The sequence below is a fragment of the Corvus brachyrhynchos genome, unplaced genomic scaffold (assembly GCF_000691975.1).
Source record: "Corvus brachyrhynchos isolate BGI_N302 unplaced genomic scaffold, ASM69197v1 scaffold338, whole genome shotgun sequence".
Classification (NCBI taxonomy): domain Eukaryota; kingdom Metazoa; phylum Chordata; class Aves; order Passeriformes; family Corvidae; genus Corvus; species Corvus brachyrhynchos.
In genome coordinates, this window is record NW_008239334.1 from 466,761 (window position 1) to 493,323 (window position 26,563).

At 55.1% G+C, this 26,563-nt stretch overlaps 1 protein-coding gene and 1 long non-coding RNA gene across 3 annotated transcripts in view; one reads left to right on the plus strand and one right to left on the minus strand.

Annotated features, from left to right (window-relative positions):
- PLXNA2 (plexin A2) overlaps positions 1-26,563 on the minus strand; it is a 143,364-nt gene that overhangs the window by 110,745 nt on the left and 6,056 nt on the right. Inside the window, 3 exon segments of the mRNA XM_008638949.2 lie at positions 18,160-18,260; positions 18,263-18,335; positions 18,757-20,002. Of these exon segments, the coding sequence (XP_008637171.1) occupies positions 18,160-18,260; positions 18,263-18,335; positions 18,757-19,935 (1,353 nt within the window). The 5' untranslated portion in view covers positions 19,936-20,002.
- On the plus strand, positions 758-17,077 carry LOC108448391. 2 transcript variants are annotated; one of them, XR_001864280.1, is made up of 4 exons: positions 758-894; positions 1,226-1,433; positions 5,517-5,684; positions 13,597-17,077. It is a non-coding gene; the product is annotated as an uncharacterized LOC108448391 (long non-coding RNA). The 2 variants fall into 2 exon arrangements; XR_001864279.1 differs by lacking the exon at positions 13,597-17,077 and having other exon boundaries at positions 5,517-5,899.

Here is a 26,563-nt window from a genome sequence, read left to right on the forward strand (position 1 = left end):
GCGAAGTCTCTGCATCTCACCTGGTGATGCCTCCCTGCTCCCACCACCATCAGCAGCAACATCAACTTCCCTGTTCCACATCCCATTAATCTGCTTCATCTGGAGCAGCCAACCTAAGGGACCTCTCGTGGGGGTGGAGGTACAGGAGGTAAAACCTGTTCTGCTTCCCTCCCGGCGCCGCCGAACGCCGGCTAAACTCCAGCACAGCGAGTCCGTGCATTAGAAATACCTGCTCCTCGCAGCCCAAACCACAGCTATTTAACAGTCCAGTTGGCAATTCCAGCCGAGCATTACAGCTCCAACGCTCCCAGGCCCTTCATTTAAGGTGGAGTTGAAATTCCTGGCTCTGGCAGCTGCCCCTGGCTGCTCCAGTTCTCACCCCAGACCCTCACATCTGTCAGTGGACGTGGAGCTGAACCCAGCCCGGATTTTAATGTTTCAAACCTCGTCTCTACCCAGCAGCTCAAAGTCCCCAGCACTGAGCAGCACCACCAGGAAAAGCAAGAAATGGAAAATCCAAACGCAGGGAGGCCCAGAAATAAGGAGGGAGGGACCAATGAAATGTTTTTACTTTGTTATCCTAACGGGGTGTGAATTGGGAGAAAGTTCCCAGAGGGCACAGAAAACTTCTGCCAGCTCCATTTTCCTTTCTGAAGCCGCAGTCAGGCTGCCAGAGCCCTCCAGATTAGTCAGGGATTTGCTCATTCTGGGATTTTGCTGTAATCCAAACCACAATTCCCTGATAAGTTGTTACCACATTTGTGAACCGACTTGTCCCAGATGCTCGGGCTGCTGGAAGAGCCCACAAACCAGTTCCTCCTGGGAATGGTGGCCAATTCCCAGTGCTGCCAATCTCCTTTTCATGGGCAAAGCCAGCAGGAGCAGCAGAGCCAGGTAAGAACACGACAGCCCCAGGGTGTCTGTCACGTCCCAGAGCACTTTTGCAATATTTATCTGCCTGGCACACGGGACCACGTGCACTGCCAGGGACACACACGGGAGCAGATGCAGGCGGGGCGATGGGGGAAGGCTGATTTGGGAGAGCAATCCTCCAAAAAACACAGGAGCTGCAGAGCCAGCAAGTTCTGCTTTTCTAAAAATCACTTCTTATAGCTGGAGAAAAACTCCTTCAAAGTTTTGGCACCCGATCCCCTTTAAAAACCTCCTTCACCACAGCAGCGCTCAGCCAAAAAGCCACATTTTTTGGGAAATTCGTTCCCAACAGGCATTTCCAGCTGCTCCCAGGGCTCCGGAGAGCAGCGTGGGGCAGTCCCTGTGAGCACAGACCCTGAGCCTTGACCCTGCACTGCCACAGAGCAGAGGAACCAAGAGCACGGATGTGGTGAGCACATGGCACCAGAAGAGCCTCCTGGGCACTGACATTCAGCTCTACCTGCAGAGACCTGAGCTGGATTAATATTGAGTCAAAATAGGTAAAAATCAGTGGGAGGGATTATTTTCCAACACTGGTGGGAAATGGACTTTGTTGTTTAGACAGGAGCAAGGGAAAACAGGTCCCTCTCCTCTCCCCAGGGCACTGCAGCAGTTTGGAGCTCACCTGGGCCTGGTGGGACACGGCAGCGACCAACCCGTGCTGTCCCACACCAGCAGGAAAATTATCCCCAGCACATGGGGGCTGCCAAATCCCCCCCTCATCTCTCCCTTCCCACCTCTCCCTGCAGTCAGCCCTTGCTCAGCACCTCTTTTCTTTCCCTTCCAAGAACACGAGCCTCAGGAAGACACAAACCTCACTTTAAACAAAGGCTGACATGTCTTGAAACAATTACTGCCCATCTTGGGGGAGGAGGAGGGCTGGCAAAAGATTATTTTGGGAGATTAGGTCTAGAGTGACTGACAAACCGATATGCAACAGCGTTTGTTTTTAATCTGAAACAGGTTTGGGATAGAATTGAGGAAAAAATCTGCAGCCACCCACCGCCAAGAGCTGCTCGGAGGCAGGGAAGCTGCAGCCAGCAATACTAATGTGCTTCTCACTTCCCCGCCACCCTCTGCCTCCAAGGGGACACGTCCCTGTCCCCAGCACCGACCTGGGAATGTGCCCTCCCTCCTTCCCTGGGGCAGGGACAGACCCACGGACCCACAGGCGAAGTTGTGCTGCTCCTGGGGCATCACCCTTGGACCCCCAGAGCCCCCCAGGTCACAGGGTCAGGCTTGAGCCTTGCAGTGGGACTGGTAGAAGGTGATTTTTGCACTGGGCCACTCCATTAAAGTCAAAACATTTTTGGCTGTCATTGGGTTTCCAGTATTTGCTGGGTGTTTTATTCCTGTCCAAGCCAGGGGCTGTGGGAAGGGTCAGAGGCTGCATCCCACAGCTCCCAGTCCACTGGGACAACCCCAACCCAAGGATTTCCTGAGCTCCAGCCCCGGGCAGTGCCCGAATCACGCCAATAAAAACACCCCCAGATGAGCAGGCACACACCAGCTGCAGGGGGAGCTCGGTGAGGGCGGGGGGAATTAAATTAATCCCTTCATTATCAACCTGACCCCTGGAAACATCTGCAGGAATGGCTGTGGAGGTTCACACGGAGCACTAAAGCACCAGCTCAGCTACCACAGCATCTGCCAGCGCAGCCGGGCTGGGCTCTAATCCCCCCTGCCCCAGCTGGGACCGGGGGCTGCCAGGGCCACCAGGGCCACCAGCCAGCCCGGGCTGTGCCACCCTGGCAGTGCCTCGGGGCAGAGAGCTGGGGAGAACCAGGCTGGGGTGAAAGACACGGCAAGGCAAAGCCAGGCAGCCCAGGGACAGCTTTTACAGCAGGGGCACCTCAGAAATGTCTTCCTTTACATCCTGAGCACAAACCAGCCCAGTGCCTGCAGCAGCAGCACCTGTGCCTTTCCTGGGGCCCGGGGTTTTTTTTCTTGCCCATTTCTTGCCCTTTTTTAGGAAGAAATTCAATGGTTTTTCTCTCACTGCCCCTGGCACCTGTGTTGTCAACAGCTCAGTGTGTATCAGTGCATTACTCTGTGCTGCTGAGTGAGGGTTTATGGAGAGATTTAAATATTAGGGGAGCTTTGGATAAGCAGAGATGGGAAGGGGAAAGGAGGTGAGGATGAGCCCCTGGGGGATTTTTGGGAGGAAAGGTCAGCCATCGATGTAACTGCAGTGGGAAGCCCAGCTCCTGCCTGTGGTTCAGTGCCCAGGGTCTGAGAGCCACACTTGTTGCAAAATTCACAGCCAGGACCAGAGACAGCTCAGCAAAGACCCCCAAATGTGGATCCCACAGCGAGGGGACGATCCAACCTCTGCCCACGCTCCAAACCTGCCCAAACCTTCCCCCCCAAAAGCTGCCAACTCCATTCAGAGACACAGCCCCAGGTGCTGCTCTAAGCTGAACGTGGCTCAGAACTGAGAGCAGCTGCCTTCGTTCATCTTTTAGCAGATTTCTAATACAGATTTTAAGAAGTTTGAAAAAAATGCCCCAAATCCACCCCAAAGACACCTGAAGGCAGTGCCCATGCACAGGATCCTCGGTGATTTCCTGCTCGGAGCAGCCGGGCCACCAACAGGGCCGGGTCCCGCCGGCGTCACCTGCGGTGGGGCGGGGGACAGGCAGCATTCCGGGGCCAGATGCCACATGGCAGGATAAAACCCGGCTCCCAGTGTGGAGGGATTTCTGTTCCTGCAATCCAATCCCCTCCGCTGAGCCGCTGCCAAGCGCCCTCCTGGCCCCGCTGCCACGGAGCGCCTGCTGCCAGCAAAGCCTTTGGAAAAGTTTGGGAGGGGGGGAAACAATGGAAAATAAGGAAGAAAAACTCCTCTCCTTCTTGAGATTAATATCTCAAATTTAACTTGTTTTGAAGAATAACAACCAGGGAGCCACAGGCAGAGAGCACCGGCCCCCAGATCGTTTCCAGCCCGGTCCTGGTGGTCCTGGATGGGATGGAAGTGGCACCACACCTGGGAAGGGGGGATTAGCACAGGGGGCTGCTCCCTGCTATTCCCATTCCCAGCACAGACAGGCAGCTGAAAGCAGATTTATCTGCTGGATAATAAAGGCAAAAGATTCTCAAAAGGAACAAGTTTCAAGCCAAATTGCCAGGCTGCTGCACTTGTTTCTTTAATCCCTCTCAAAACTGTCAGAATTAGAAGGGGGGGAAGGGGGAGGATGGTGGGAAGGGGGAGGATGGGGGGCATCTTCACCCAAAAAGCAGCAGAGCAGCCGTGGCTGGAGCTCCTGTGGCAGCCAAGAGCTGCAGAGGTGCCTCTGAGGCACAAAGAGGAGATTAAGGCTGAAAGGCTGCAGCCAGGCAAGGAGGCTGCTGGAGAGGATGGGAAGAGCGCAGGGGAAACATTCCTGGATGCCTGACAAGGAGATTCAGAGACCATCTGGGTGAGGGGAGGGAGGGCAGGGTGCCAGGGACAGCCATGGGAAGGATCAGCCCGGCCAGGGGAAGGCACCTCCTCCCTGCTGCCTGTGCAGGACCCACTCCCAGCTCCTCTTCCTCCTCGGAAGGGAGAGAACGACAGGCTGGAGCTCTGAGAGGGGCACAGACACATCAGTGCTGTGTGGAGGGTTTGTCCATCCAGCCAGAGAATGGCCTGTGCTGGAAGGGACCTCAAATCTCATCTCATTCCACAGGCAGGGGCACCTCCCACTGTCCCAGGCTGCTCCCAGCCCTGTCCAACCCAACCCTGAACACTCCCAGGAATGAGGAGCTGCTTTGGTGAGGACAGTTCTCACCAGAGCCGAGGCACTTGGCACAGTTGTCCCAAGTTAGCTTCCCAATATCCCATCCAAGCCTCCTCTCTTTCAGGTTGAAGCCATCACTCTCCTACCCTGGAAGCAGCAGCAGAGCACAGAGCATCCCCTCTGTGCTGTCACACTGTGACCCCCAGGAACTCACCCCAGCCCAGCCCTCTTGGCTTCCTCATCCTCACAGGAACGGGGCAAGGCTTTCCCTGCCCTGGAACAACCGGGGATGCTGTGATAGGAAGGGCAGCGATCAGGAATGGTCTGATAATAGTCACTGCCCCAGGCCATCGGAGGCAGGGGTGGCAGCAGGTTTCTGGGATTGGGATGCTGCCCTTGTTGGGAACAGGACCAGGAGCCGGTGCCTCGTTTGTCACAGGGCCCTGAGCAGCCGTCAGACGTTAATGACTTCTGGCATCTGCTGCCCTGGGTCAGACTCAAGCCAGTGACCCAAAAGGGACAGGTTTGGCTCTCCCCAGCAGCAGCCCCTGGGAGCCATCCCGCTCTGCCTCTGGACAAAGGAGCTCGGGAAGGGGAGGCACAGAGGTGCTGGGCTCCCCTATCAACATTCACTGCAGCCACCGGCGGCTCTCCCCGGGAGGAATCAAAGCCTCATTGATATGTGAATTATGAATGAAACCTTAAGCTTTTAAACTTTTAACCTGTGCATTTCTAAGAAAGTCTTAATTTAGCCAGAGACACGGCAGGAAAGAACAGCGGGTCAGGGGAAGCTACTGCATTTTCTGGGCTTTTAAAACACACCCTGGTTTCAGATGAATGTTTCCTTTGCTGTGCCATTCCCAGGGGCAAAAGGAAATCCTGATCCACGCTGGCCAAAGCTGAGGACTGAAATCTGTGCTGCCCTGAGCCCGGGGATGAGGCTGATTGACACCGACACCATCTCTGCTCCGGTCCCAGCTCCTCCCTCCGCCAGGTTTCCGATTTCAAGGCACGCTCTGGGATGCTTTGGTGGTGAGCAAACCCCTGAACATCACCCCGAACATGTTTGTGAATTTATCCCGGCCCACGGCACTGAGAGCTGGGGCCAGGAGAAAGCTCTGGGAAGCGGCAAAGAGGAATTCAGGGGATTCGGCGGACAGGGGTCAGGTCACCTCACACCAAAGCGAGCCAGGGTGGGTCAGGCTGCTGAAAGCAGCCCTCATTAGAAGAATAAACTGTGTAATGAAGAGGTTGGAGGTGCTTTGCCCAGGGCTGGGGAGGGGCTGTTAAACCTTTAACCATCAATACAAATCCTCCCCGGCTTCCCCTCCGCTGGAGCTCACCCAAACCTCGCCTGGCTGACCAGGGCTCAAGGAGGTTTGGTTTATTTTCCAGACAGCCTCGGGCACGTTCTGCCATCAGAGCTGGCACAGAGCTGGGACTGAGCAGAGCCAGGAGCAAAGTGAGCCAGGGAATCCAGTCTGCTGCCCTACAACGGAGCATTCCCCAGGACAAGGGTGCTGGGAATTGCCTGAGGAGAAAACCCAAACAGTGCAAACCCCAAACCCGGCCCAGGAAGAACACACAGGGGGCACGGGAAGCACAGGGCAGGGCAGGTCACAGAATCCCAGAATGGTTTGGGCTGGAAGGGACCTTAAAGCTCATCCCATCCCACCCCTGCCATGGCAGGGACACCTCCCACTGTCCCAGGCTGCTCCAAGCCCCGGGCGTTGGACACTGCCAGGGATCCAGGGGCAGCCACAGATTCTAAAACCACTGTCTGAAATCACCACATTTGGGTCCTCCAGTTCCCAGAGGTCCAACACCTGAGGGAAGGACCCGTTACAGGTTGGGGTGGAGCAGGGCTGAGCACAAAAATCTGCTAAGGAAGGATGGAGAGGAGGAGACGTGGTCCAGGGCGGAGCCAGGGCTTGCCCACCACTTCTCTTGCTGGGTGGAAGAAGATGCTGCTGCTGGGGGGGAGGAACCAGGCAGAACTGGGGCAGAAGAGGCAATGCCACCCTTGGGAATGCAGGGATTACACATCATGAGCCAGCAGAGCTCCTCGTTTTCAAAGGAGGGAAGAGGAAAAAAAAGCTTAAAAAAAATAAAAATCAATCAACCACAAATTATAAATAAAAGAGATGAAAGTTAAGAGCGAAACGAAACAGAGCCCCAGGTGGCCCCTGCCTGGGGCACTCCTGCTAATTTTAGTTTCTCGGCTCTTCCCGGAGCTGTCTGGTTCCATGACTGCACAGTTTTAGAGCACCTACTGCACCTCCCAAAAACGTTCCATGCTGGGATGGTCCAGCCTGGCTGTGAGTGGGAAAGGGGAAGGCGAGGAAGGGGCCTGTGGGACCCATCCCTGCTGTGACAAACCCAGTGGGTCCCTGAGCTGGTGTGGGGTGGCCAGAGCTGGCTGCTGGCCAGGCCACTGTGAGCCCAGCCCAACACCTCCCCAAACCACGGGGATTTGGGGCCATCCCAGTGCGGCTGCGCCCACCCCAGCACCCCTTCCAGCCCTGCAGCCCCCTCCTGCTCACCCCTCTGCTGGGATTCCCTCCCACAAACCCCCCACTCTCTGCAGAGGCTGAACGAAGCACCCACAGCCCCTTCCCCACCCCACTGCTGCTCCCCCTGCCCAAACCCCGCTGGCTCTGCGGGTGTGGGGAAGGGGCTCGGCCGGGCAGAGCTGTTTGGCAGCCCCCACGTTTATTCCACAGAGAGAAAAGGCAGCAGCCTCCCTCACAGAAGCATCCTATCCAGCAGAATGGATTTAAATACCTAATGAAGGAATAAATCTGGGAGCGAGAGACATTTACTGCGTCCTCACTCACACAGAGCCTTTGTGGTGGCAGGGGGAGCCCGGCACCTGCTTCGGGCCCGCGGCCGCTCCCAGGGTAATGGATAAGGCAGCATCCCATTAAATGAGCCCCTACCTGTCAGGGGGATATTGAGCACTCCCAGCCTCCACATCCATTCCCAAGGACTCGGCAGTGCCACGACAAGATGCAGAACTCTATCGACAGGGACCTTCCCCGGGGGCTCGGGGAGCCAGCAGCGCGCTGCGGGGACAGAGATGGATTGGGCCACTTTGCCTCCGCATGACACAGCAGGGATTTTTCTATTCTGCTTTAAATCCCCCCCAGGCAGCGTGTCAGAGGGGAGAAGTCATGAACCCAGCCCGGGCACACCAGGGCTGGCGGGCTGTGCTGAAGCAGGGGCTCAGGGGATGGGGACGGAGATCCCAAGAGGACAATCGAGTCCTGCCTGTGTCCCCAGGCCCTGGAAAGGTGCTGCCTTCAGCTGGGTCCTCTGCCATGTTCCTGCAGGTGGAAAAGCTCAGTTTGCCTTTGTTGTGGTGCAGGGATGAGAACCCCCCACTGCTGCACTGAGTGGGGAAGGAGCAGCCCAAGGCCAGGCAGGAACGAGCTGGGGAGGGAGGGAGGGAGGACTGTGCACAGCAGATTGTGTTTGTCTGGGCTCACAGGCAGAAATGCCACAGCCCAGGGAGGCTGAGCTGTGCCCACAGCCCCAGACACGGAGCAGGAGCTGCCACAAACCCGGGGGTGTGAAGCTGAATGCCACGAGCACCCACACATCCCCATCCCCGTGTTCCCCAGCCTCACCCCACACCCCCGGCACCCCACGGGGGTTTGCCCCTCCCTGCAGGGCAGGGGAAGCACAGGGTGGGGACGGCATTCAGAGCTCAGCCCTGGACGTATTTTACATTTCAGGGAACTGAATGCACGGGCAAATATTCCAGACGGGCACTGAGGGACGGAGCAGCAGCACCTGCTCCACCCCCACAGCCCCCACAGCATTCGACAACATCCGACAACATCCCAGAGCATCCCAGAGCATCCCAAAGCATCCCAGAGCATCCCAGAGCATCCCAGCCATCATTTGGATCGCAGCTTTACCTCCCCCACCTCCCAGCCACAGCCAAACTCACCCTGCCCTTTCCCTGCCCTCCTGCCTCCCCCCCCTCCCCCGCGATACCAAAGGTCGGGTTTGAAATTCGGGGGTCAGGCGGAAGAAATGGAGCGGGGTCAGGGGTGAGGGAAGCACACAGGGAGGAATTTCACCTCTCCAAGCATCTGCTTCCATGAATCAGCAGCCCCAGAGCTCCTGCCAGGCGTGGGGGGAGCTGAGCTGGGCCAGGGCAGTGCAGAGGGGACTTGTGGGGACAGAGCAGGGCGTCCCCCACCCCACAGCCAGAGCAGCTCCTCTCTCCTGAAACTTCTCTCCTTTTTTTTTTGGCTTATCCCAAGCTTCTCAAGATGCCAGCAAAAAAAAACAAAACAAACACCTGAAATGCCAACCCCTAAAACAAACCTCCAGCAGAAATGGAGCGAGAGGAAATTAAAGATGTGCTTAACACATCTGGAGTTTCCATTTCCCATCTGCGGAGACGAGCGAGGCAGGCAGAGAAAGGGAAGGTCCTGCAGGTTCCTCTCCAGGTGCCTGTTCAGGGGAGGGAGCTGGGCTCCCTCCAGCAGGGAGGGAATAAATCTCCCATCCCACATGGCTTATGTCATCGCCATGCCCCGAACAGCAGCCTTTGGGGTTTTCCCTGTAATGTACATTATCACTGCACTCTCCATCTGCCAGACATCTCCATTAGCTCTCCCTTCCCAAACTGCTCCCCAACCAGGGCCGGGCACTTTGGGAAACCCTGGGAGGATTCCTGCCTGCTCGAGGGTTTCACAGCGGCCTCTCTCTGCTGGAAAGGTACAAATAAATCCTGTGCTCGGGAGGGGATGGACACACCCAGCATCCCAATGAACCCACAAGGTGGGTAAAGAGAGCAGAGAGCCAGGGATGAGCTGGAACATCCCCTCTGGAGCACAGGGAGCTGCCCCACGTGGAGGGCCCATCCCCATCCCTGATCCCTGAGCCTGGCAGCCCCAATCCCAGGGAAGGTGGAGATCTCCTTCCACGCAGGAAGTGCAGCTGCAATTGGGAAATGTGCTGCGAGAGCAAAAAAAAAAAAAGCTGTTTTCATGTAAATGTCCCTAATAATAAAAGTGAATGAAGAAAGCAACACATCCAAACAAGAAATATTACATTTGTGCTGGAGAAGCAAAAATGATTCTAAAAAAGAGAGCTTTATCAACAATTTCCAGAAGGCATCGGCTGCTCTTTAATGCTCCTCGAGGAATAACACAGCTCCTGCTGGACCTGGGCTGCCTGGTGCCTCTGATCACAGGGCTCTGCACAAGCCAGGCTCCGTGCAGCACACTTGAAAAACATGAAACTTGTTTGTTTTCTTCAGCAAACACTGAGCTGCTTTTCTCGCCCCAAACCTGGTGCTCGGTGCTGTTTGTCCTGTTCCTGCTGCATTTCCCTGGCAATCCCCACTCTGGGGCTGCTGGAATCAGCCAAATCCCAGCCCCACGCCTGCACCCTGGCACAGCCAAACTCCCCTAAAAATCAAGGGCAAATAATAAAAAACGTGGCCCATGCAATGGGATGTGCTTTGCTCCAAAATATGCAACATTTAAACATTGATCAGTTGATTGCCAATGGTGAAGGTCAGTGTTTATCTTGCTTTCTTTGCACTTTGAATTACAAACCCAGCTGAACTCCCCGTGAAGTCAGGAAGTGCAGTTACCCCTTTTCCAGGTGGGAATGCAGGGGCAGAAAGCAGCCTGTGTGTCTTTGAAACTCCTCAGTCTCCCTTCCACTACACCTGGACCTTCCAGATATTCTAATTATTTATTTCTCAGTAATGAGACCGAGCTCCTGGGGTGAAAGGCTCTGCACAAAGAAATCCCGAGAAGAAAAGCAGAGAGGGTCACAGCCTGCTGCCCTTTGGCTTCAGAGCTCTGCACAACGATTTAGCCCAAACATACTCCAGAACTGCAATTGGCCTGAGAGTCAGAAGAAAGGGGAGGGCTGGAGGAGGAACTCTGGTTTCATTCCAGCTCTGTTATTCACTAATTTCAGCGTGCAAGCCCAGGGTACCCCTTTTCGTGTGCTCGTGGTACGAAGTCTCTGGGAGTGAGGAGCTTGAAGAGCATCAAAGGCAGTGGGAAGGGGAGGCAGGCAGGGGGATGCTCTGTTCTCCTCATCAACCACTGGCTCGGGAGGACTGGCGAGAGCAAGCTCCGCATGAGGCAGCCAAACGCTGACTCGCAGCTCGAGGTGCTGGCAAGAGCGCTCCCGGCCGCTCGGGAGGGTGCAGAGCTCCCAGCGCCGTTTATGTGGCAGACCTTGTTTTACCCCAGCGCCTCTCCCTCACCCTTTTTCCCTTTTCCCTTTGCTCTCAGCAGCTCAAGGGACCAGCTCTTGTTCTTTCCGACTGACGGGGTGTGGGACTGGCGTCCCCTCCCAGTGGCAAATGCAAATCACGCTCTAAGGTGGTGGCAGCGACCAATTTATGGTGCCGCTGCTTTTAATGAGCTGCAGGGGCAGAGGGACCGAGGCAAGACAAACAATTCCCACCCGCAGTCCCCCAGCGCTCTGCGCTGCTGGCTCCCGGCTTTCCAGGATGCTCAGGCTGGTTTGCCTAAGGCCTGCAGGCAGGTTTATGAGATTAAAGCCCGGCACACAATAAATAATGTAGCAGCTAACCACAAAAAAACCCCTTCCCGTGCTGTATAGGAGCGAGGCTGTATGATGCGTACATTCATTCCAATGCACATCACTTTCATGTACACGGGTCTGTTTGATGCAGAGCCGTGTCACCGAGCGAGAGAGAACAGCGGGAGAGGTGCAGGCGCTGGCAGGGGCTGGCGGGACAATTGCTGATGGAGCCTCTTGCTAATTATTGCAGCCTTCCCGTGCTGCTGCCTGTGCTCCCCTTCTGCATCCGTGTCCAAGGAATCACAATCCTAAACCCTCTATTCCTCCACCATCCTCCCCTGCTCCCAGCAGGCTCCCCAGTATGAACTGGGAGTGACTGGGGGCCTCTCCCTCCGCTCAGGAGGAAGCTCCATGGGAGCGACAGCTTTGGGTCACAGCCCGGGCAGAGCTCAGGTTCAGTTCCTTCCACAGCTCCAGGGGATTCTGGTGCAAAATCCCCCGGGGTGCTGCATCCCCGGGAGCTCCTTCCAGCAGGCAGGGGTTTCCCTCCCTCTGTTATTCCCAGCCTGGGCTGCCTGCAGCGAGCTCCCCGAAGGCAAAGGCGGGGTTCTGCCTATCCAAGCGGCTCGGCAGGAATGGGAAGAGGCTCGTGAAAGGCAGGGGGAGGTGCGGGGCCCGTGCTTCGTAACGGGAGCAATGGGCCCGCGCGGATAGACAGAAACTGCCCGCGTCCCGTCCTCGCCCGGCTCCGCCCCCAATGCGGGCAGATGCTCCGCTGGGGGATGTGCCGCCCCAAGCCGGCAGCGCTTCACAGCCCGGCTCAGGTCATGGATGGAGGGGATGTTAAAGGCGGCCCCACCGCACACCCAGGGAAAGCCCCGCAGCCATCCCCTCCTCAAACCGCGGCGCTGCTGCTTTCCCCAGGCGTCTCACCCCCTGATTGTCCCCAAATCCCAGCCTTTTCGCAGCAGCAGCAGCAGCTCGGGGGCTGCGGCAGCGCCCAGGGCTCTCCCTGCACATTCCCCCGTCTCTCCCGGCACATTTGTGGTTTCCACATTTGTTTTCTCTGCCTCGAGGAGGCAATTAGAGAAGCAACATAGCCTGGTCTTCTCACAGTATTTCTTGCCACCCAGGGATTTAAGATCTTACAAATGGACCAAAACCGGTGTTATTTTGACCTCTGAGGATTTTAAAAGCCAGCAGAAAAATATGTTTATAGTAAAGAAAGCATGAACTTCTTGACTCGTGAGTAGAAAGGCAGGAGTCTGACACTGCCCTACCCCCAAAGCCAACAACATCCAGAGCACAGCAACTCACTCAGCTTCATGCTCTGAGGAAAGCCGGGACAGGCAGGAAAACCAACAGGAGCTCACAAAAGAGTTTAGAATTTCATGACATTTTTCACCAAGATCATTTCAAGTAGAAACTCATTATTGAACGTGATGAAAACACCGTGAAACGGAGGAGGAATAACTTCTGCCTCACTTGATGCTCATAAAGGAGATAATACCTCCGAGAGGAGGTGTGGGGATGAATTATCTCCAAAATATGTTCAAGATAAAAAACCTTGTTTGGATGGGGCACTGAGCAACCTGGTCTGGTTGAAGGTGTCCCTGCTCATGGCAGGACTGGATGGCCTTTGAAGGTCCCTTCCAGCCCAAGCCACTCCATGATTCCAGAAGCAGGATGTATTCCATGGATTAGGCTGCTCAGCCCCTCGCAGCCTCCCCCCAAACCCCAGTTTAGAACTGAACCAAATGCAATCGCTGCCCTCCAAAATTTCAAGTTGACTTTTCAAGGTGCCTGAACCTGCGTAAAACCCAGAGTCACCCTCCATCTCCTGAGCCAAGAAATGAGATTAAAGCAGCCTCCGAGCTCACCTGGCTCCATTTCACATCCCCAACATTTCCTGAACACCTGCCCCTTCGCTCTCCAGCAGCTATAAAATATCTGCCAACTTCTGGCTTTTCCCTGATGTGACTTGCTCTGGCAGGCACCAGATAACAGACCCAGGGCAGGGATGCAGCAGGGAGAGGAGGCCAATTTCATGCCTTAAGAGGTGGCAGGGACATTCCGGAGTGCTCAGACCCAGCGTCTAGAGGGACTTGGCAGCTCTGCCCCATCTCCAGCCCCAAACACACCCCAGTGCTCTCCTCTGGCTTCCACCACTTTTCTTATTCCCTTGAACAAATTCCAATCAGTAAGTGAGATTCCAACTCCTGCCTATGAACAATAACAAATGTGAGGGACTGTGGGGCATTTTGGGGACCCACTTCTGTGGTTTGACAGCACAGATGGAAGCAAAGGGGAATTACCTTCTGAGGCTGGAAAAATCCTTGTTTAGGGAGAAAACGAGTCCCAACCACAGCAGCAGTGCAGTAGTGACCAAATACACCCTTATTTCACATCCTAGGGCAAAACCCAGACTTTTCTTCCCAGACCTTTCAATTAAACAACTTCTTCAGCCAAACAAGAACCATCTGCCCTCTCACACCTCTGCTGGGACGTGGGGATCTGCACTCCGAGGGTGATGGATTGACCATGGAGCCGGCAGAGCCCCTGACCTCCCAGCCTACAGCTAAAACCAGGCAAATCCTTTGGAAGGCGCCTGCAAATGGATATTTTCATCTGTTCAATAACAGCCTGGTGTCCTCTTGGCTTCTCCACACGCTGATGCAACCGAGTTTTTCCCGAAGGGCCGCGGGATGCGCGTGCGGGGGCGATAATGAAGGATAAATCACCAGGATGAGATAACCATCCATAGAATGAAGTCATCTAAGGACAGGTTCGGACATATATATTTCATTGTGAAAGACCTCCTTTATTCCCACTAATGGAACAAATTAAATCAGCCAAGCTGAATAAAACTCTCACGTCCCAAGACGTAACAACGCACTTAAAAGTTCTCCGTTCCTCTGGTGGCACAATCCAATCACTCACCGCTGTCCCCTGGAAAAGGGGAGGCGGGGAGCAAGGACTGAGTTCAGGAATTCAACAGGTGACAGGAATGTGTTCCCCATCCCAAAGAGAGTCCCAGCACTGTGTATTTCTCCATAGCACTCCTGCAGACAGATCCTGAGTAGTGACCTCACAGCCTGGGATGGATTCCAGGCACGTCCAGTGCAGCTGCCCTGGGGACAGAGGGGCACAGGTGTCCAGGACAGCGTGTGACACCCATTTTTCCAGGAGAATTGGGGGTGATTTCATTTGCACGCTTTATCCTTCACCTCAGGGCGTCTGAAATAACCACACCTGGGCCCTTGCCCGCAGCACTGCAACACCTCCACATCTCCAAGCACACAAGTTAAAGCCTTATCACCACTGAGCAACTCGGTGCTGGGTGAAACCCAGGTACAACGTCACTGTTCCCACTTCTCCCTCGCCTGTACCACCCAGGAGCCTTCCCAGCTCGTGGGAAGGCAGGCAAGGCTGCAGGAACTGCATTTTTCCTACAGCCAGCATAAACAGCATGATGGAAAAATAATACCTAGATGGCAACTGGCAGACAGAGGAGAGACATTTATTTATTCTTGATCACAAACAATGTCCTGCATTGACAAGCTGAATGAAGGGCACTTCACTGATTTATTAGACCTAATAAGAAACAGACCTCTCGGGATGAAATACAAGATTGATTTTTAGTGGTGAGCCTTGCTGCCATCCCAGGCACTGAGCTCAGGCTGATGAGATGGAACCAGGCGTGCACAGGGACACGGAGCTGACACAGCTCTGCTAGGGCAGGGGAATAAACGGGAGCATTTGCAGGGGGAAGGGGAGATGGAATGGAAACAAGGCAGTAACAGCCCTGCACGCTGAGGGCTCCCCTGCTCTCCCTGCATCCTCCTCTCTCCCACTTAGGCTCTGTGTCCCAAGAGCAGCAAACCACTGGGAAGTTTAAGGTGCAGTTCCTGGGAAACCTCTGGGCCAGACCCTTCCCATGAATCTGCCTTCCAGAGGAGCCCCTCTAAACACAGCAAGTGCAATTTTCACATCAGTCTCAGCATCTCCCAGGCAAACCACATCAGCTGAGTTCCGTGGATGCCTTTTTCCATCAGGAAAAAGACAACTAGCACAGCAGTGCTTAGCTTGAGGCCCTATTAATAGCAGTTCTAATTATATGGCTGCAAATTTAATTCATGGCAATGATTAGTGTCAAAATCAAAGGCATCACACATCAATATTGATAGAACTGTATGAAGCCCATAAACAGAACAAGCAAGCTGACACATCTCCCCCCAGCACTTAGTTGCTGTTCACTGTTGCATTAATGTCCCTTCTCATTTTGCTTGATGGAAACGGCTTCATTGGAGGAATCCACGATTCTGAATGGTTTTGTCTCCAACATGATCCCCTTTCCTCCTGTTCCCACAGCCAGGGAGCTGAGGTGCTTTGGAAGGAGAGCAGGAGGCAGAACTTCACCCACGTACCTGTGCTTGAGCCAGAGGGCCCCAGCATCAGCAGCATTTGCTTCTCACCCACTTTGAGACAATTGCTGGGGAGCAGAACCAGCAGGAGCTGGGAATGTGGCAGGAGCAGTGAGGTGAAGAGCTAAAGGCAGGAGGACACCAGTGAGGGAACCCAGTGTTTCCAGTAAGGAATTCTCACTGGGGGAGCACAGGCAAATTTGAAAGGCTTCAGAGACATCTCCCTGACTTTCCTCCAGCTACACAAAAACACCTTCCCTGAAAGCCCAGACAGAGCCAGCAGCTCATTTCCAAAGGAAATCAACAGCTGTGGGCGAGGGAATAGGTGTGACAAAGCTTTCAGACATTAATTGTGTGGGTAGATCTGAGACGGAGGAGGACATGAAGGAGATCTGGTGGAAAAGGCATCTCCACAAATCCCTGGCACTTACAGAGGTGCTGAACATTTCCACCATCATTTCACAGATGGCGAAGGAGTGATAAGGAAACAGTCCCGAGCACTCACTGGCTTCAAGACGTGTCTGGTTATCTTGAAACAGGCACAAAATCCCGAGACAACCTGTTAACTTCCCCCGGGTCTCACCTCCTCTGCAGCCAGAGCCCCTCAGCTCTGTGCAGAGCTGCTTCCTGTGCCTCACCTGGCCTCTCTCAGGCCATGGAAAAGATAATCCCACGTGTCAAATGAGGGAAGATCTGCTGAAGGTGTAGGACAGAACGGTGAGAGAGAGAACAGCAACATCCTCGGCCCCACACAGGGGAGGACGGGACCACGATTGTTCCAGTTAATTACAGGGGGGATGGATCCCATCAGCTGCAGGCAGCTCTGATGTTAAATAAGGGCAGATGCCACGAAAGCCTGACTGTAGTGAATGTCTGGAATGAATTTACTCCAGGGATGGGCCAATTTTCATCCAACAGATGAAGGATTCCAGGTGAAGGATTCCACAGCCCTCCCTCTGGACAGCGGAGCATGAATAGATTAACTTCGCATCAAAAACCGTTCAGTGTAGACTAGCACCAGGAATTAAACCCTGCTGGAGGGACTGCTGCTTCTGTAATCCTTCATAATTCACGGAACAAGCCCGTAAATACCTCGTGTGCAGGCACAGGCTCTTGGCTTTTGCTGCCTCTGAGCGACGAGCCTCCCCTGTCCCCCCAAACCCCTGCACGCAGCGAGCACCAGGCTGCATCTCCGGGCTGCATCCCCAGCTCCGAGCTCGGCAGGTGCATTTGGGCTGTGCCAAGGGCTCCTCTCCCTTCCATTTAGCTAAAAGCACCCCGGCTCTCCCCTGTGCAGGGAAGTGAAGGGCTCTGCTTTACAAGCTCCCTCTCCCCCACGTTCAAAACTGCCCCACTGACACTCGAGAGGCACCAGGGAGGCACCTAATTTACTACTACTCAGCACTTGTAAAGTGCTGAATGAATATTAATGAACTGATGTAATTAAAATGATGCAGACATTCAAGTGTAGTATCTGCCTGTCCTTGTATCTTCCTGGATAGATGAGGAAGAAATTCCCTGCTGCTTAAGGACTCAAAAAATTAACAGCCTGCTGTTCCCTGGCATGAAGGAGCAGGGGCTGCATTTAACAGGTTCACCTAAAGCTGTCATTTAGAGCTGAGGTTAATTGGAAGGGTCTCAGCTTGCCAGAGCAGCAGCTCCAAGGCTGGTTCTGTTGGAGCTGGATCAAACCTACTGCTGAGCTGCTTTCCAGCTGCAGCTCCAGCTCTAAAGGCCAACAAAGGCTCTCACAAGCCTCTGTTTACACCCCAAGGCCACTTCCAAACTTATTTTAAATACAGAACTCCTCAGAGAGTTCCCTTCCAACTCAGAATATTCTGTGAGTTTGTCACTCAGAAGTGCGGCAGTCCCAGCTGGACTTCAAAAGCCTAGAAGTCATTCAAGGGCAGGTTGGACAGGGCTTGGAGCAACCTGGGCTAGTGGAAGGTGTCCTTGCCCATGTCCCTTCCAACCCAAAACATTCTGTGACTCTCAGCTGAGCCCCACCAAACCCCTCCTCAGTGTTTCTTGTGCAGAGGACAAGGAATGTCCCAGGACTGATCAATCATCCAGCAGGAGGGAAGAGGCAGAGGGAAGCAGTAGGACTCTGCCCTGAGGCTTGGTTCCAAAAGCAGCCACATGAACCCATTCCCATCTCTCCATGACCAAAATCCCGCCTCCACCAGCAGCTCCAATGGCTTCCTAACTCATGGTCTCCTACACCAGTTGCAGAAGGATTGCTGGGAAACAAAACTACTGCAAGATTTCCATCAGACCTCGTTTGGTTCCTTTTCCAAGACCACCCTGCAGCAGCTTCCACTGCTCCTTTCCCAAAACTTGGCACTTCAGAACAAACCACACTAACAGCGCTGAGGGCTGAACTCTGCCTCACCAACACAGGCTCTCTGTGACCCAAACCCTGCGACTTCCACTCCTGCTTCGCTCCCAGTTTCCCACTGGGAAGCACCCATAAGACACAGCAGCAGTGACGAGCATCCCGAGAGAGACAAAACCCAGCTCCTGGCTCTCCAGAGCCACGGGCACAGGCTTACCTTCTTCAGCCTGCCCGTCTTGGTGCCCACAAAGAGCACGCTGTAGCCGTTGTAGACGTCGGAAGCCACAGAGGTCATTCGGTCGCGGCTGGGGGTGCCCCCCCGTCCACGGGCACCGAGCCCCCCAGGGGCTGGTTGATGTCGAGCCCACAGAAGTTGTCATCGATGGGGACTGGCTGGAAAGACAAGGTTTGGGGCAGCTGTGAGTGAAACAGAGCCCAGGGCAGCCCCACACACTCGGGGTGGTGTGCAGGGAGCTGGCAGTGCCGGCAGCAGGGTCCGGGGGCCACCAACGGGCCACCCCCTGCCAGCTCCGGCCGCCTTCCCCAGGGATCCTCGAGCTTGCAGAGCCCCAGGTTGGGAATGGCAAAGACTCGCAGGAAGCTGCACACCTTCATTCTGCCCTAACACCATCCCTTCCCTCATTGTCATCCCACTGTAGGATGAGAGCATGGATTAAAGGGGAAGAGTGCTCTGAATTCAGGGAAACTGAGGCACAGATGGACTGATCCCACTCTGCAAACTTGTGTTCCACTGGGGCAGGGATTGATCCCGGCTCTCGAGGGCTCCCACAGCCAACACCCAGCGCATCCTTACCGCTTTGGTGCACTGGACATCCTTCCCCAGCAGCCAGTTGAGCTCCAGGTTGCCCTCGCCCTGGTAGCAGGACTGCAGGCGCTCCTTGATGTGGGCGTTGATGGTGCGGATGGGGAACACGCAGAGCGCGGAGTCGTCGGGGGGGTGGTGGTACTGCTTCTGCCCCTTGGAGAAGATGGCAAAGAGCACGTCCTCCTGCGCTGTGATGTTGAGGGCCCTGGCCAGCACCTCTCCCGGCTTGGACAGGTAGGCGGCCTGCAGCAGCCGGTACTCCGTGTCCCCCCTGACGCAGCCGAAGGGCAGGGACACATACGAGTGGAACTTGGGGTCGTCCTTGCACAGGCGGACGATGCGGGAGGTGTAGAAGAGGTCGCTGGCGGAGTTGATGGAGACGCCCTCGGGGGTCTCCGGCTGCACGGTCAGAAAATAGACGAAGTTGCCGCTGGCGAAGCCGTAGATGTAAAAGATGTCGAAGTGCGAAACCAGGGCCAGCGTGTCCGAGGGGATTTTGATGAGGGACGAAACAAAGTCACTGTGGAGCTCATAATCCAACATCGCCGACGACTCCGGGTCCCGGGGAAGCTTGCGGCTGGAGAGGGTGGGGAAATAATCCTGCTTGCCGTCCACTGCCGTGCCGATGAAGAGCTTCCCGTCCTCGCCCTCGGAGCGCACGATCACCCCGTACATGGTGCCCGTTTTGTTGACGCTGGACAGGTAATGCTCCTTCTTGTGCGAGGGCTCCACCAGGATGAAGAGGTCGTCGAGGCGCAGCAGCTTGCAGAACCCCTGGTAGAGGCTGGCGGACTCCGCGCGCAGACGCTCGATGATGAGCAGCTTGTTGACGTTGTTGGTGAGCGTGAGGACCTCGCTGCATGGCTGCACGATGAGGGGCGGGTAGCAGGATTTGTTGTCCTCCTCGGGACCAGTTTTGTGAGCCACCAGAATGGTCAGGTTCCCCGAAAGCTTGTACACCCTGTTGATGGCCCCCACGTAGACGGCCCCGGTGCCCCGGTGCACCGTCAGGTGGTTGAACGTCCAGTCCCGGTTCTCCGAGTGGAAAGTGTTGAACAAGGCATTGCTGGACACGTTCCGGGAGAGCGATGCCAGGAAGAGGCAGAGCAGAGCCACTGACCAGCCATCAGAGTCCAGTACCCGAGGCCAGTTCCTCCTCTGATCCATCCTGGGAAAGGCAAACTCCGTGTCCCCCGCACGTGTCCTGAGCCCCGGCAATGTCCCTCACATGGTTCTGTGGAGAGAAGAACCACCCAGAGCCAAGGATTAGATCCCGTGTGCCCTGCAGATAAAATTCAAAGGAGGCTTTCTAATTACACAGTCCTTGAGATAAAGCGAGGATGTCTCTAAGCACAACAAGAATTAAGCAAGTCCACAATGTACTGGTGAACAGTTCAGGTCGATGTTTTACCACTTGTTTCAGCCCCTGCATCTTAATTTGTGATGTGGTTTGGCTGTTTAGAACACGCTCTGCTCAGCCAGGGAGGGGAGAACCAGCTCCAGCCCAAGGCAAAGCCCGCGGCTCACAGCCCCAGCCATCCATCTGCAATCTTGGCTAGAAGGGTGTCTCCTGCAGGGTTTGTTGCTGGAAGCAGCAGAGGAAACAAGAGCTGTTCTTCACCTTTAAACCCTCTCTGATTTAATTTGGGAACCTGAGAAAGAAGCCTCATGCCGGCAAATTCACTAAGCACAAACACTGAAGGTACTGACATCTCCCCTCAGCCCGTCCCCAGAGCCAGAAGTGCCTCTCAAGCAGGTGCATTTTGGGCAGGAACTCCCTCACCAGGTACTTTCCTGCCAAAAAGCAGCTGCCACCAAGGTGGGAGCACGTGGTTAGATCAGCCACCAAACCTGCCAGCAAGGGAGAGACCACCCTTGCCTGCTCAACCTGACCACAGAGGTGTCTGACTGCATGGACACAGAAAACCACCACGAAGTTCTCCTTTATCCCAAATTCTGCATTCTTTACATGCTCCAGGCTGGGCAGGCAAAGGAGCCACTTCAGGGACATCCTTCCTTGCCTCAGGGTCACCCCAGCCTGGGAAGAGGCTGAGGATGAGCCACAGTCTGCGCCCATCCCCTGCCAGCAGGGCCAGGCCAGCGCCAGCACACACCCCACGGAAACCCTGCCCTCGGCAGCTCTGATGCCCCTGCCCTGGGTGCCAAGGCAGGAGGCTGCTCCCTCACCCCCTGATAATGGATGCTGCTCCTGGTTTGGTACTTGAAACAATTCCCAGCACTGCTCAGCCACTCTGAGCTCGTGCGTGTCACTGAACAGCCGCTCTTTAGGCTTGTTCCCGCCGGGAGCCGGAGACGGCTGTTCCTGAGAGGTGACAAAGGAGCTCTGTCCCTGCGCTGCCGTCTCCGTGTCACTGACAGGAGACACGACAGGAGAGAGGGAGCAGTAATGGGTTTCTCATTCTGCGCAGGGACACATTTCCCCAGCTGCTTCCCTCTCGCTGCCAGGCTCGCCATTCCCACCTTTGCCTGTGGTGGTTTCTCTGTCCTGGGGAGGACACGGACCCTGCCACCCTCTCGGCATTGTGGGGACGGCTGTGGCACAGAACGGCTGCTCCCGCTGCCTTCCCACATCCACGGCAGCACCAGGGGGACTCCCCGGCTCTTCTCACTACATTTCTGAGTGAACGGCCCAACACCGTCCCCTGACCCGGAATCTTTCCAAATGGCACAGATCAAATCGTTCCCAGGGATCTGGGAGGATCCTCTCCATGCTGGTGACACGTGGTGGGCACTGACACCTGATCACAGGGCACAGGGGTCTCAGAGCAGCTCTGCCTGGAACCCCACGGTGCCCCAAGCCCTGGGACATGGTCCTTTACAGGCTCTGCTTCAAGGGAAGCCCCACAAGGGAGAGATCCTGCAGAGAACAGGGAGGCCCTGCTGTAAAGCTCAGCACACACAGCTTTCCTGTTCAGCAGCTCCCAATCTTTAAAAAGTTGTTCCACTGCAAGGCGAGACAAGGATGGTGCAGGCCAGAAATGAATGCATTTAAATAATTAACTTTACACACATCTGGATGTGTGGGACAACAGCAGCTCTGCACTTTGACCACAGCAGTTTCAGATGTTTTTCAGCACATTTCCATGCCAAGCCAGCCCAAACCCAGCGCAGCGTGGAGCTGCTGTGCAGCAGGGCTGTCAGCTGGAGCCCAGCCTCTCTGCTGTGCCTCACAGGGAAGGTTTTGCGGAGCGTTTGTGAACAGTCACTGCCAACGGCAGGAGAGATCAGCCTGGAAGGAGAATCTGCACTTTCAAACGTTATCTGAACATGACAGAGCATGGCCATGAGCTGCCACCCTACCCAGCCATCCCCGGATCCGTGTCACCCCCGGGGCAGCTCCTGCAGCTCCCACGACCCCAGGGCTGGGGCAGGACGTGAGGGTGCAGGGCTGGGCAGAGCTCAGCAATAGACACCAAACAGCCAGGGGAACCCACTGCCTGCGAGGGTTAGGTGGCATTTGGGGAAGGAGTTCTTGGCTCAAAGGATGGGGAGAGGTTGGCAGAGGCTGCCAGCTGTGCCTGCCACATCCCTGAAGTGTCCAAGGCCAGGCTGGACGGGGCTCGGAGCGTCCTGGGATGGTGGAAGGTGCCCCTGCCTATGGCAGGGGGAGGAACGAGATGAACTTTAAGATCCCTCCCAACACAAACCATTCTATGATTCTCTGTGGAGGAGGCCAAACACCTGGGGAGTTAAACACCAGGAGAATGGGTGATTTTAGCTCTGATCCTTAATACCATTTGATCATTAATTTTTCCTCTTTTTCTTTTTTTTTGTGAAGAGAGTTTTAAAATACAGCCTCAGAAGCAATCTGCAGCTATTAGTAACGCAAGGTGAAAGCGAGAGTAAATTCAGGGACACAATATAAACCCAAGCAGCTGAAAGGCCTCAATTAGGCTGAAAGGAGTTATCTGGTATTTAAATAATTATTAGATTGAAGGAATAATCACAGGTCTGAGCCGATTTTTTCCCCCACTGTCATCCTAATGGAGACTATAATATTATTATTCAAATGCCCATGATTCTCATTGAGGGGGGAAGAAAAAAGGGCTCATTTAATCTCCATGCGACAGGGCTTCAGGAGGCACCATTAGTCATTTCTCTCATTTCAGCTGTCACTCACTCATGGGCACCACAGTTTGTCATTAGTGGCGTTTTGTGCACACCAAAAAACCCACAAAAAACAGGGGGAAAAAGGAAAATTAAAGCCAAAACAACAAGAGAATCTCCTGTGGCAAATGACGGCTCAAAGGCACAATTCTGATGTCACCAGTGTGGCAGCTGCGTTTGCCTGGTGGTGGCGGTGGCTTTTCTTTGGGGGTGGGGTCGGTGTGGTGAGCAGTGATTTACACTCAGCACTGCTGGGCCCTCAGCCATCGCCTCTGCTCCCTCAGCTCCTGTGTTCCTGGGATATTTCACCTGCTCTGGATGTGCCCCAGCACCTCCAGGACACAGCAAAACATCCCCAGTGCCTTCACTGACCCCAGAACCTGCACTGACCCCGTCATCCTCACTGACCCCCTTCCTCACCTCCAGCCTCCCAGCCCCACAAGCTTTTCCCAATCTGTCCCTGTGGCTCCCCCTGCCCAGAGGCCACCAGGTCCCCAAGGATGGGCAGAGGGGGAGCGGAGCGGGCCATAAATCCCATGCTGGCTTTGTGGGGGCTGTGTCCCTGAACAAACCCCGCAGAGGAATGACAGAGCCTGCCAGGAGGGGCAGAGGGGCTGGGTTTGCTCCCTGAGCTGGGGTGGGCTCTGCCCTTTTTGCTCTTTAGAGCTCCATAGGATTCATGGCCGGGAGCGGGGGCAGCGGCCGGCTCCCAGCACTGCCCTCCCTGCGGTCACCAGGCTGCCGCACCCCCCAGCCCTGCCCAAAGGGCCACCAGCAGCACAGGCTGCACGTGCTAAACCCAAAGATAGAACAAACCCTTCGGAACAACCTCAGCCCTGCCCCAGCCTGAGCCTTTCCCCTTCCATTGGCTCCGTATCAGATCTGCCCACAGGATGAGGGGAAAAGCCCCGAGTTTGGCCATTTCTTTGTAGGAACACAGGACCCTCATCCCTCCTGGAGCACATCGGGAACTGTCCTGCGAAACCTCTCCAAGCACTGGAGCTGCTGCAGGGATTGATCCCCTTGCAGGAGCGACGTTCAGGACACATTTGTCTCCTATGGAGGACGACCTTACAATAATTCATAGGGTTTGGGTTTAATTAGACAAAAGATCTGAGCCAAACTGTCTGATGGAAGCTTCTCCAAGCCCTGGGATGTTTCCAGCATGGATCAGAGGTCTGGATGCTCAGGGCTGCCTCTTTGGCCAGGCCACCACAGCCAGAGGAGCCCCACGCTGCCAAATCCCCCCTGGCCCAGCAGAAACCTCTCCTCCCATTCACACAACCCCTTCCCTGCTCTCAGGCCTTTCTCCAGGAGGAGAAGCCTTGGCACGTCCATGCCCCGAGCAGAGGGTTTCCCTGGCTATCCTGGAGCAGGGAGCCTTGGCACTGATCCCTCCAAACCCCACCAGGCAGACACCACCCAAGAGCCTGAGCCCAAGGGGAGTTACTGGCGGCTCGGTGTGAATAACTGGATCTGTAACACAGAGCAATGGGGACGGCTCCTACCACCTCTTCTTGGCCTTTTTTTAAAATATTTTGACTCCAACAACAGTAAGAGCAAGCTGTAAATCACCAGGGAGGAGCCTGGAGCCAGCTCTGAGGTTTCTCCAGAGGTTACTGCCTCACAGGGATGACAAGTAACAAGCATTTCCTAAAACACAACCTGAACGCTTTGGGTTTTGGACCAAAATCCACCTTCCTGGCTGGCCCTGGGCTTCCTGTCCCTGCTCCGTGCTGGCAGCCACCGGCAGGAACCGCGCCAGGAGCTGTGTACCCCTTCCCCGGAGCTGCTTGTTCCCAGGGATGACATTTCACAGGCTCGGCAGCGTTCTGAGAAAGAGTTAAGAGGGCAAAACACAGCATTGTGATTATTGCTTCCTCCAGGCCTGGGACAAGGAAGAGGAGGGGAAGAACAGAACCCAGCCACGAAAAGGCATTTCCCTGATAACAAACACCATCGCAGGAATTATGCACAAAATCTGTCCAGAGCCCAGATATTTGTTTATTCAACACACACTGCGCAAAGCTCTCTCCTCTGCCTCCCTCCTGTGCACACACATCCCAACAGGTCCAGAGAAACAGAAAATGCAGGGAGGGCCCTGTCCTAAGCCCCAGATTTGGAACTGCAGTTTGGAGGACAAGGACACAGCGCATCTGATGCCACCCCTGGCATTGTCCCAGATTTGCTGGACAGGTCTGGACAAGCTGTGCTCCTCAGTCCCCACCCCCAGGGAGATCCAAAGCAGGACCACAGCTGTGGCTGCCACCCAGCTGTGCCTCACAGCTGCAGTCATTTAACCCAGCAACCCCACAGGGCTTCCCCGAAAATCCATAACCAACCTCGGACACCTCAGTGGCAGAAATGAGACACCTTCTCCTTTCCCTGTGCTGACACTTGACACCTGCTCTCTGAGAAACCACAGCTGGCAGCTACTGAGCTTCGAGTGCACTGCTGTGAAACAGCTCATAAATTACCTTGCTTGGAGAGGGGAGCTGGGCAAGGAGGACTTTATTCCCCAGGCAGTCCCTGAGGACAGGCTCGAGGCTGGTGACAGCCTGACGTGCTGGAGCGCGGAGCAGAACAGACCCTGACTCTCCCAGCTGCCTTGAAGTCCGACACCAAGGGGAAATTCAACACTTGTGAAGTTTCATAGCTCGTTTAGTCAAGTTTTGGGAGGGCTCAGGTTCAGCCAAACCTGTGTAAAGAGGTCACTGGCTTTGGATAACGTTAAAAGAATGAGAGTTGGACGGAGAGTTGTGAGTGTCTAACGCAGCCTCCTGCTGCAAGGCCCAGCTGTTACAACCATCATTCCAGCGGAGTTTCTCTAGACTGTCCTTAAGGACCCCCAGAAACAGAATCCACAACCCCTCCAGGCAATCTAGGTCAGTTTTATGTGCCTCAGAAAGTGCTTTTCCTGGTTTCCTACCTGAGTCCTGATGGACTGAGCTTTATCCACCTCTCTACCTGAGCATCGTTTGATTATTCACGGACTTTATTCCCAACAAAATGGAATTTAATGGCTGCTGACCTTAGGTGCAAGTAGATTAAACGACGAAATGATTTGCCCAAGGCTAAGCAAAAGGTCCCAGTGGCAAGGCAGGGAGTTTTATCTCCCAAGCCTCAGCCCAGCACTGTGTCCCCAGGTGACATCCAGCTGCAGTTTATTACAGGAGAATATTACAGAGCAGCACGAGGGAGGATCACAGAGCGGCCACCGAACTGCAGGAGAAAAATAAGCAGCAGCTTCTCCTGGCCTCACTCCAGCACACCACAGGCGAGTGAAGAACCCCAGCTTCAAATTAAATGGGTCCCCAGCCACTCCATTAAACAGAAATCCTGCACCAGAGCTCCTCTGGCTGTGCCAGCGCCGTGCAGCGAGCGCTGTTCGTTATCCCCGCTGCCCCCGGCAGCCAGAGGTGTTTACACAGTAGCCACAGCGCTGTTACCTAAGTAAACCAGGAAATGGTGCATTTGTTCAAATTAGGTTCTGAGATGCTGGATCCCAGCTGTGCAGCGCTGGGTCTCGCTCAGCCAGCAGTGCTGGAGCTGTGGGGAGCACGGCACTGCCTGTGAGCACCTCCAGGCACGTTTGGGGGTTCCTGGCGGTGCTCCCTGCCGCTCCAGAGCGGGGTTATCTCCTGGGATTGGCAGCAATAAGCGCCAC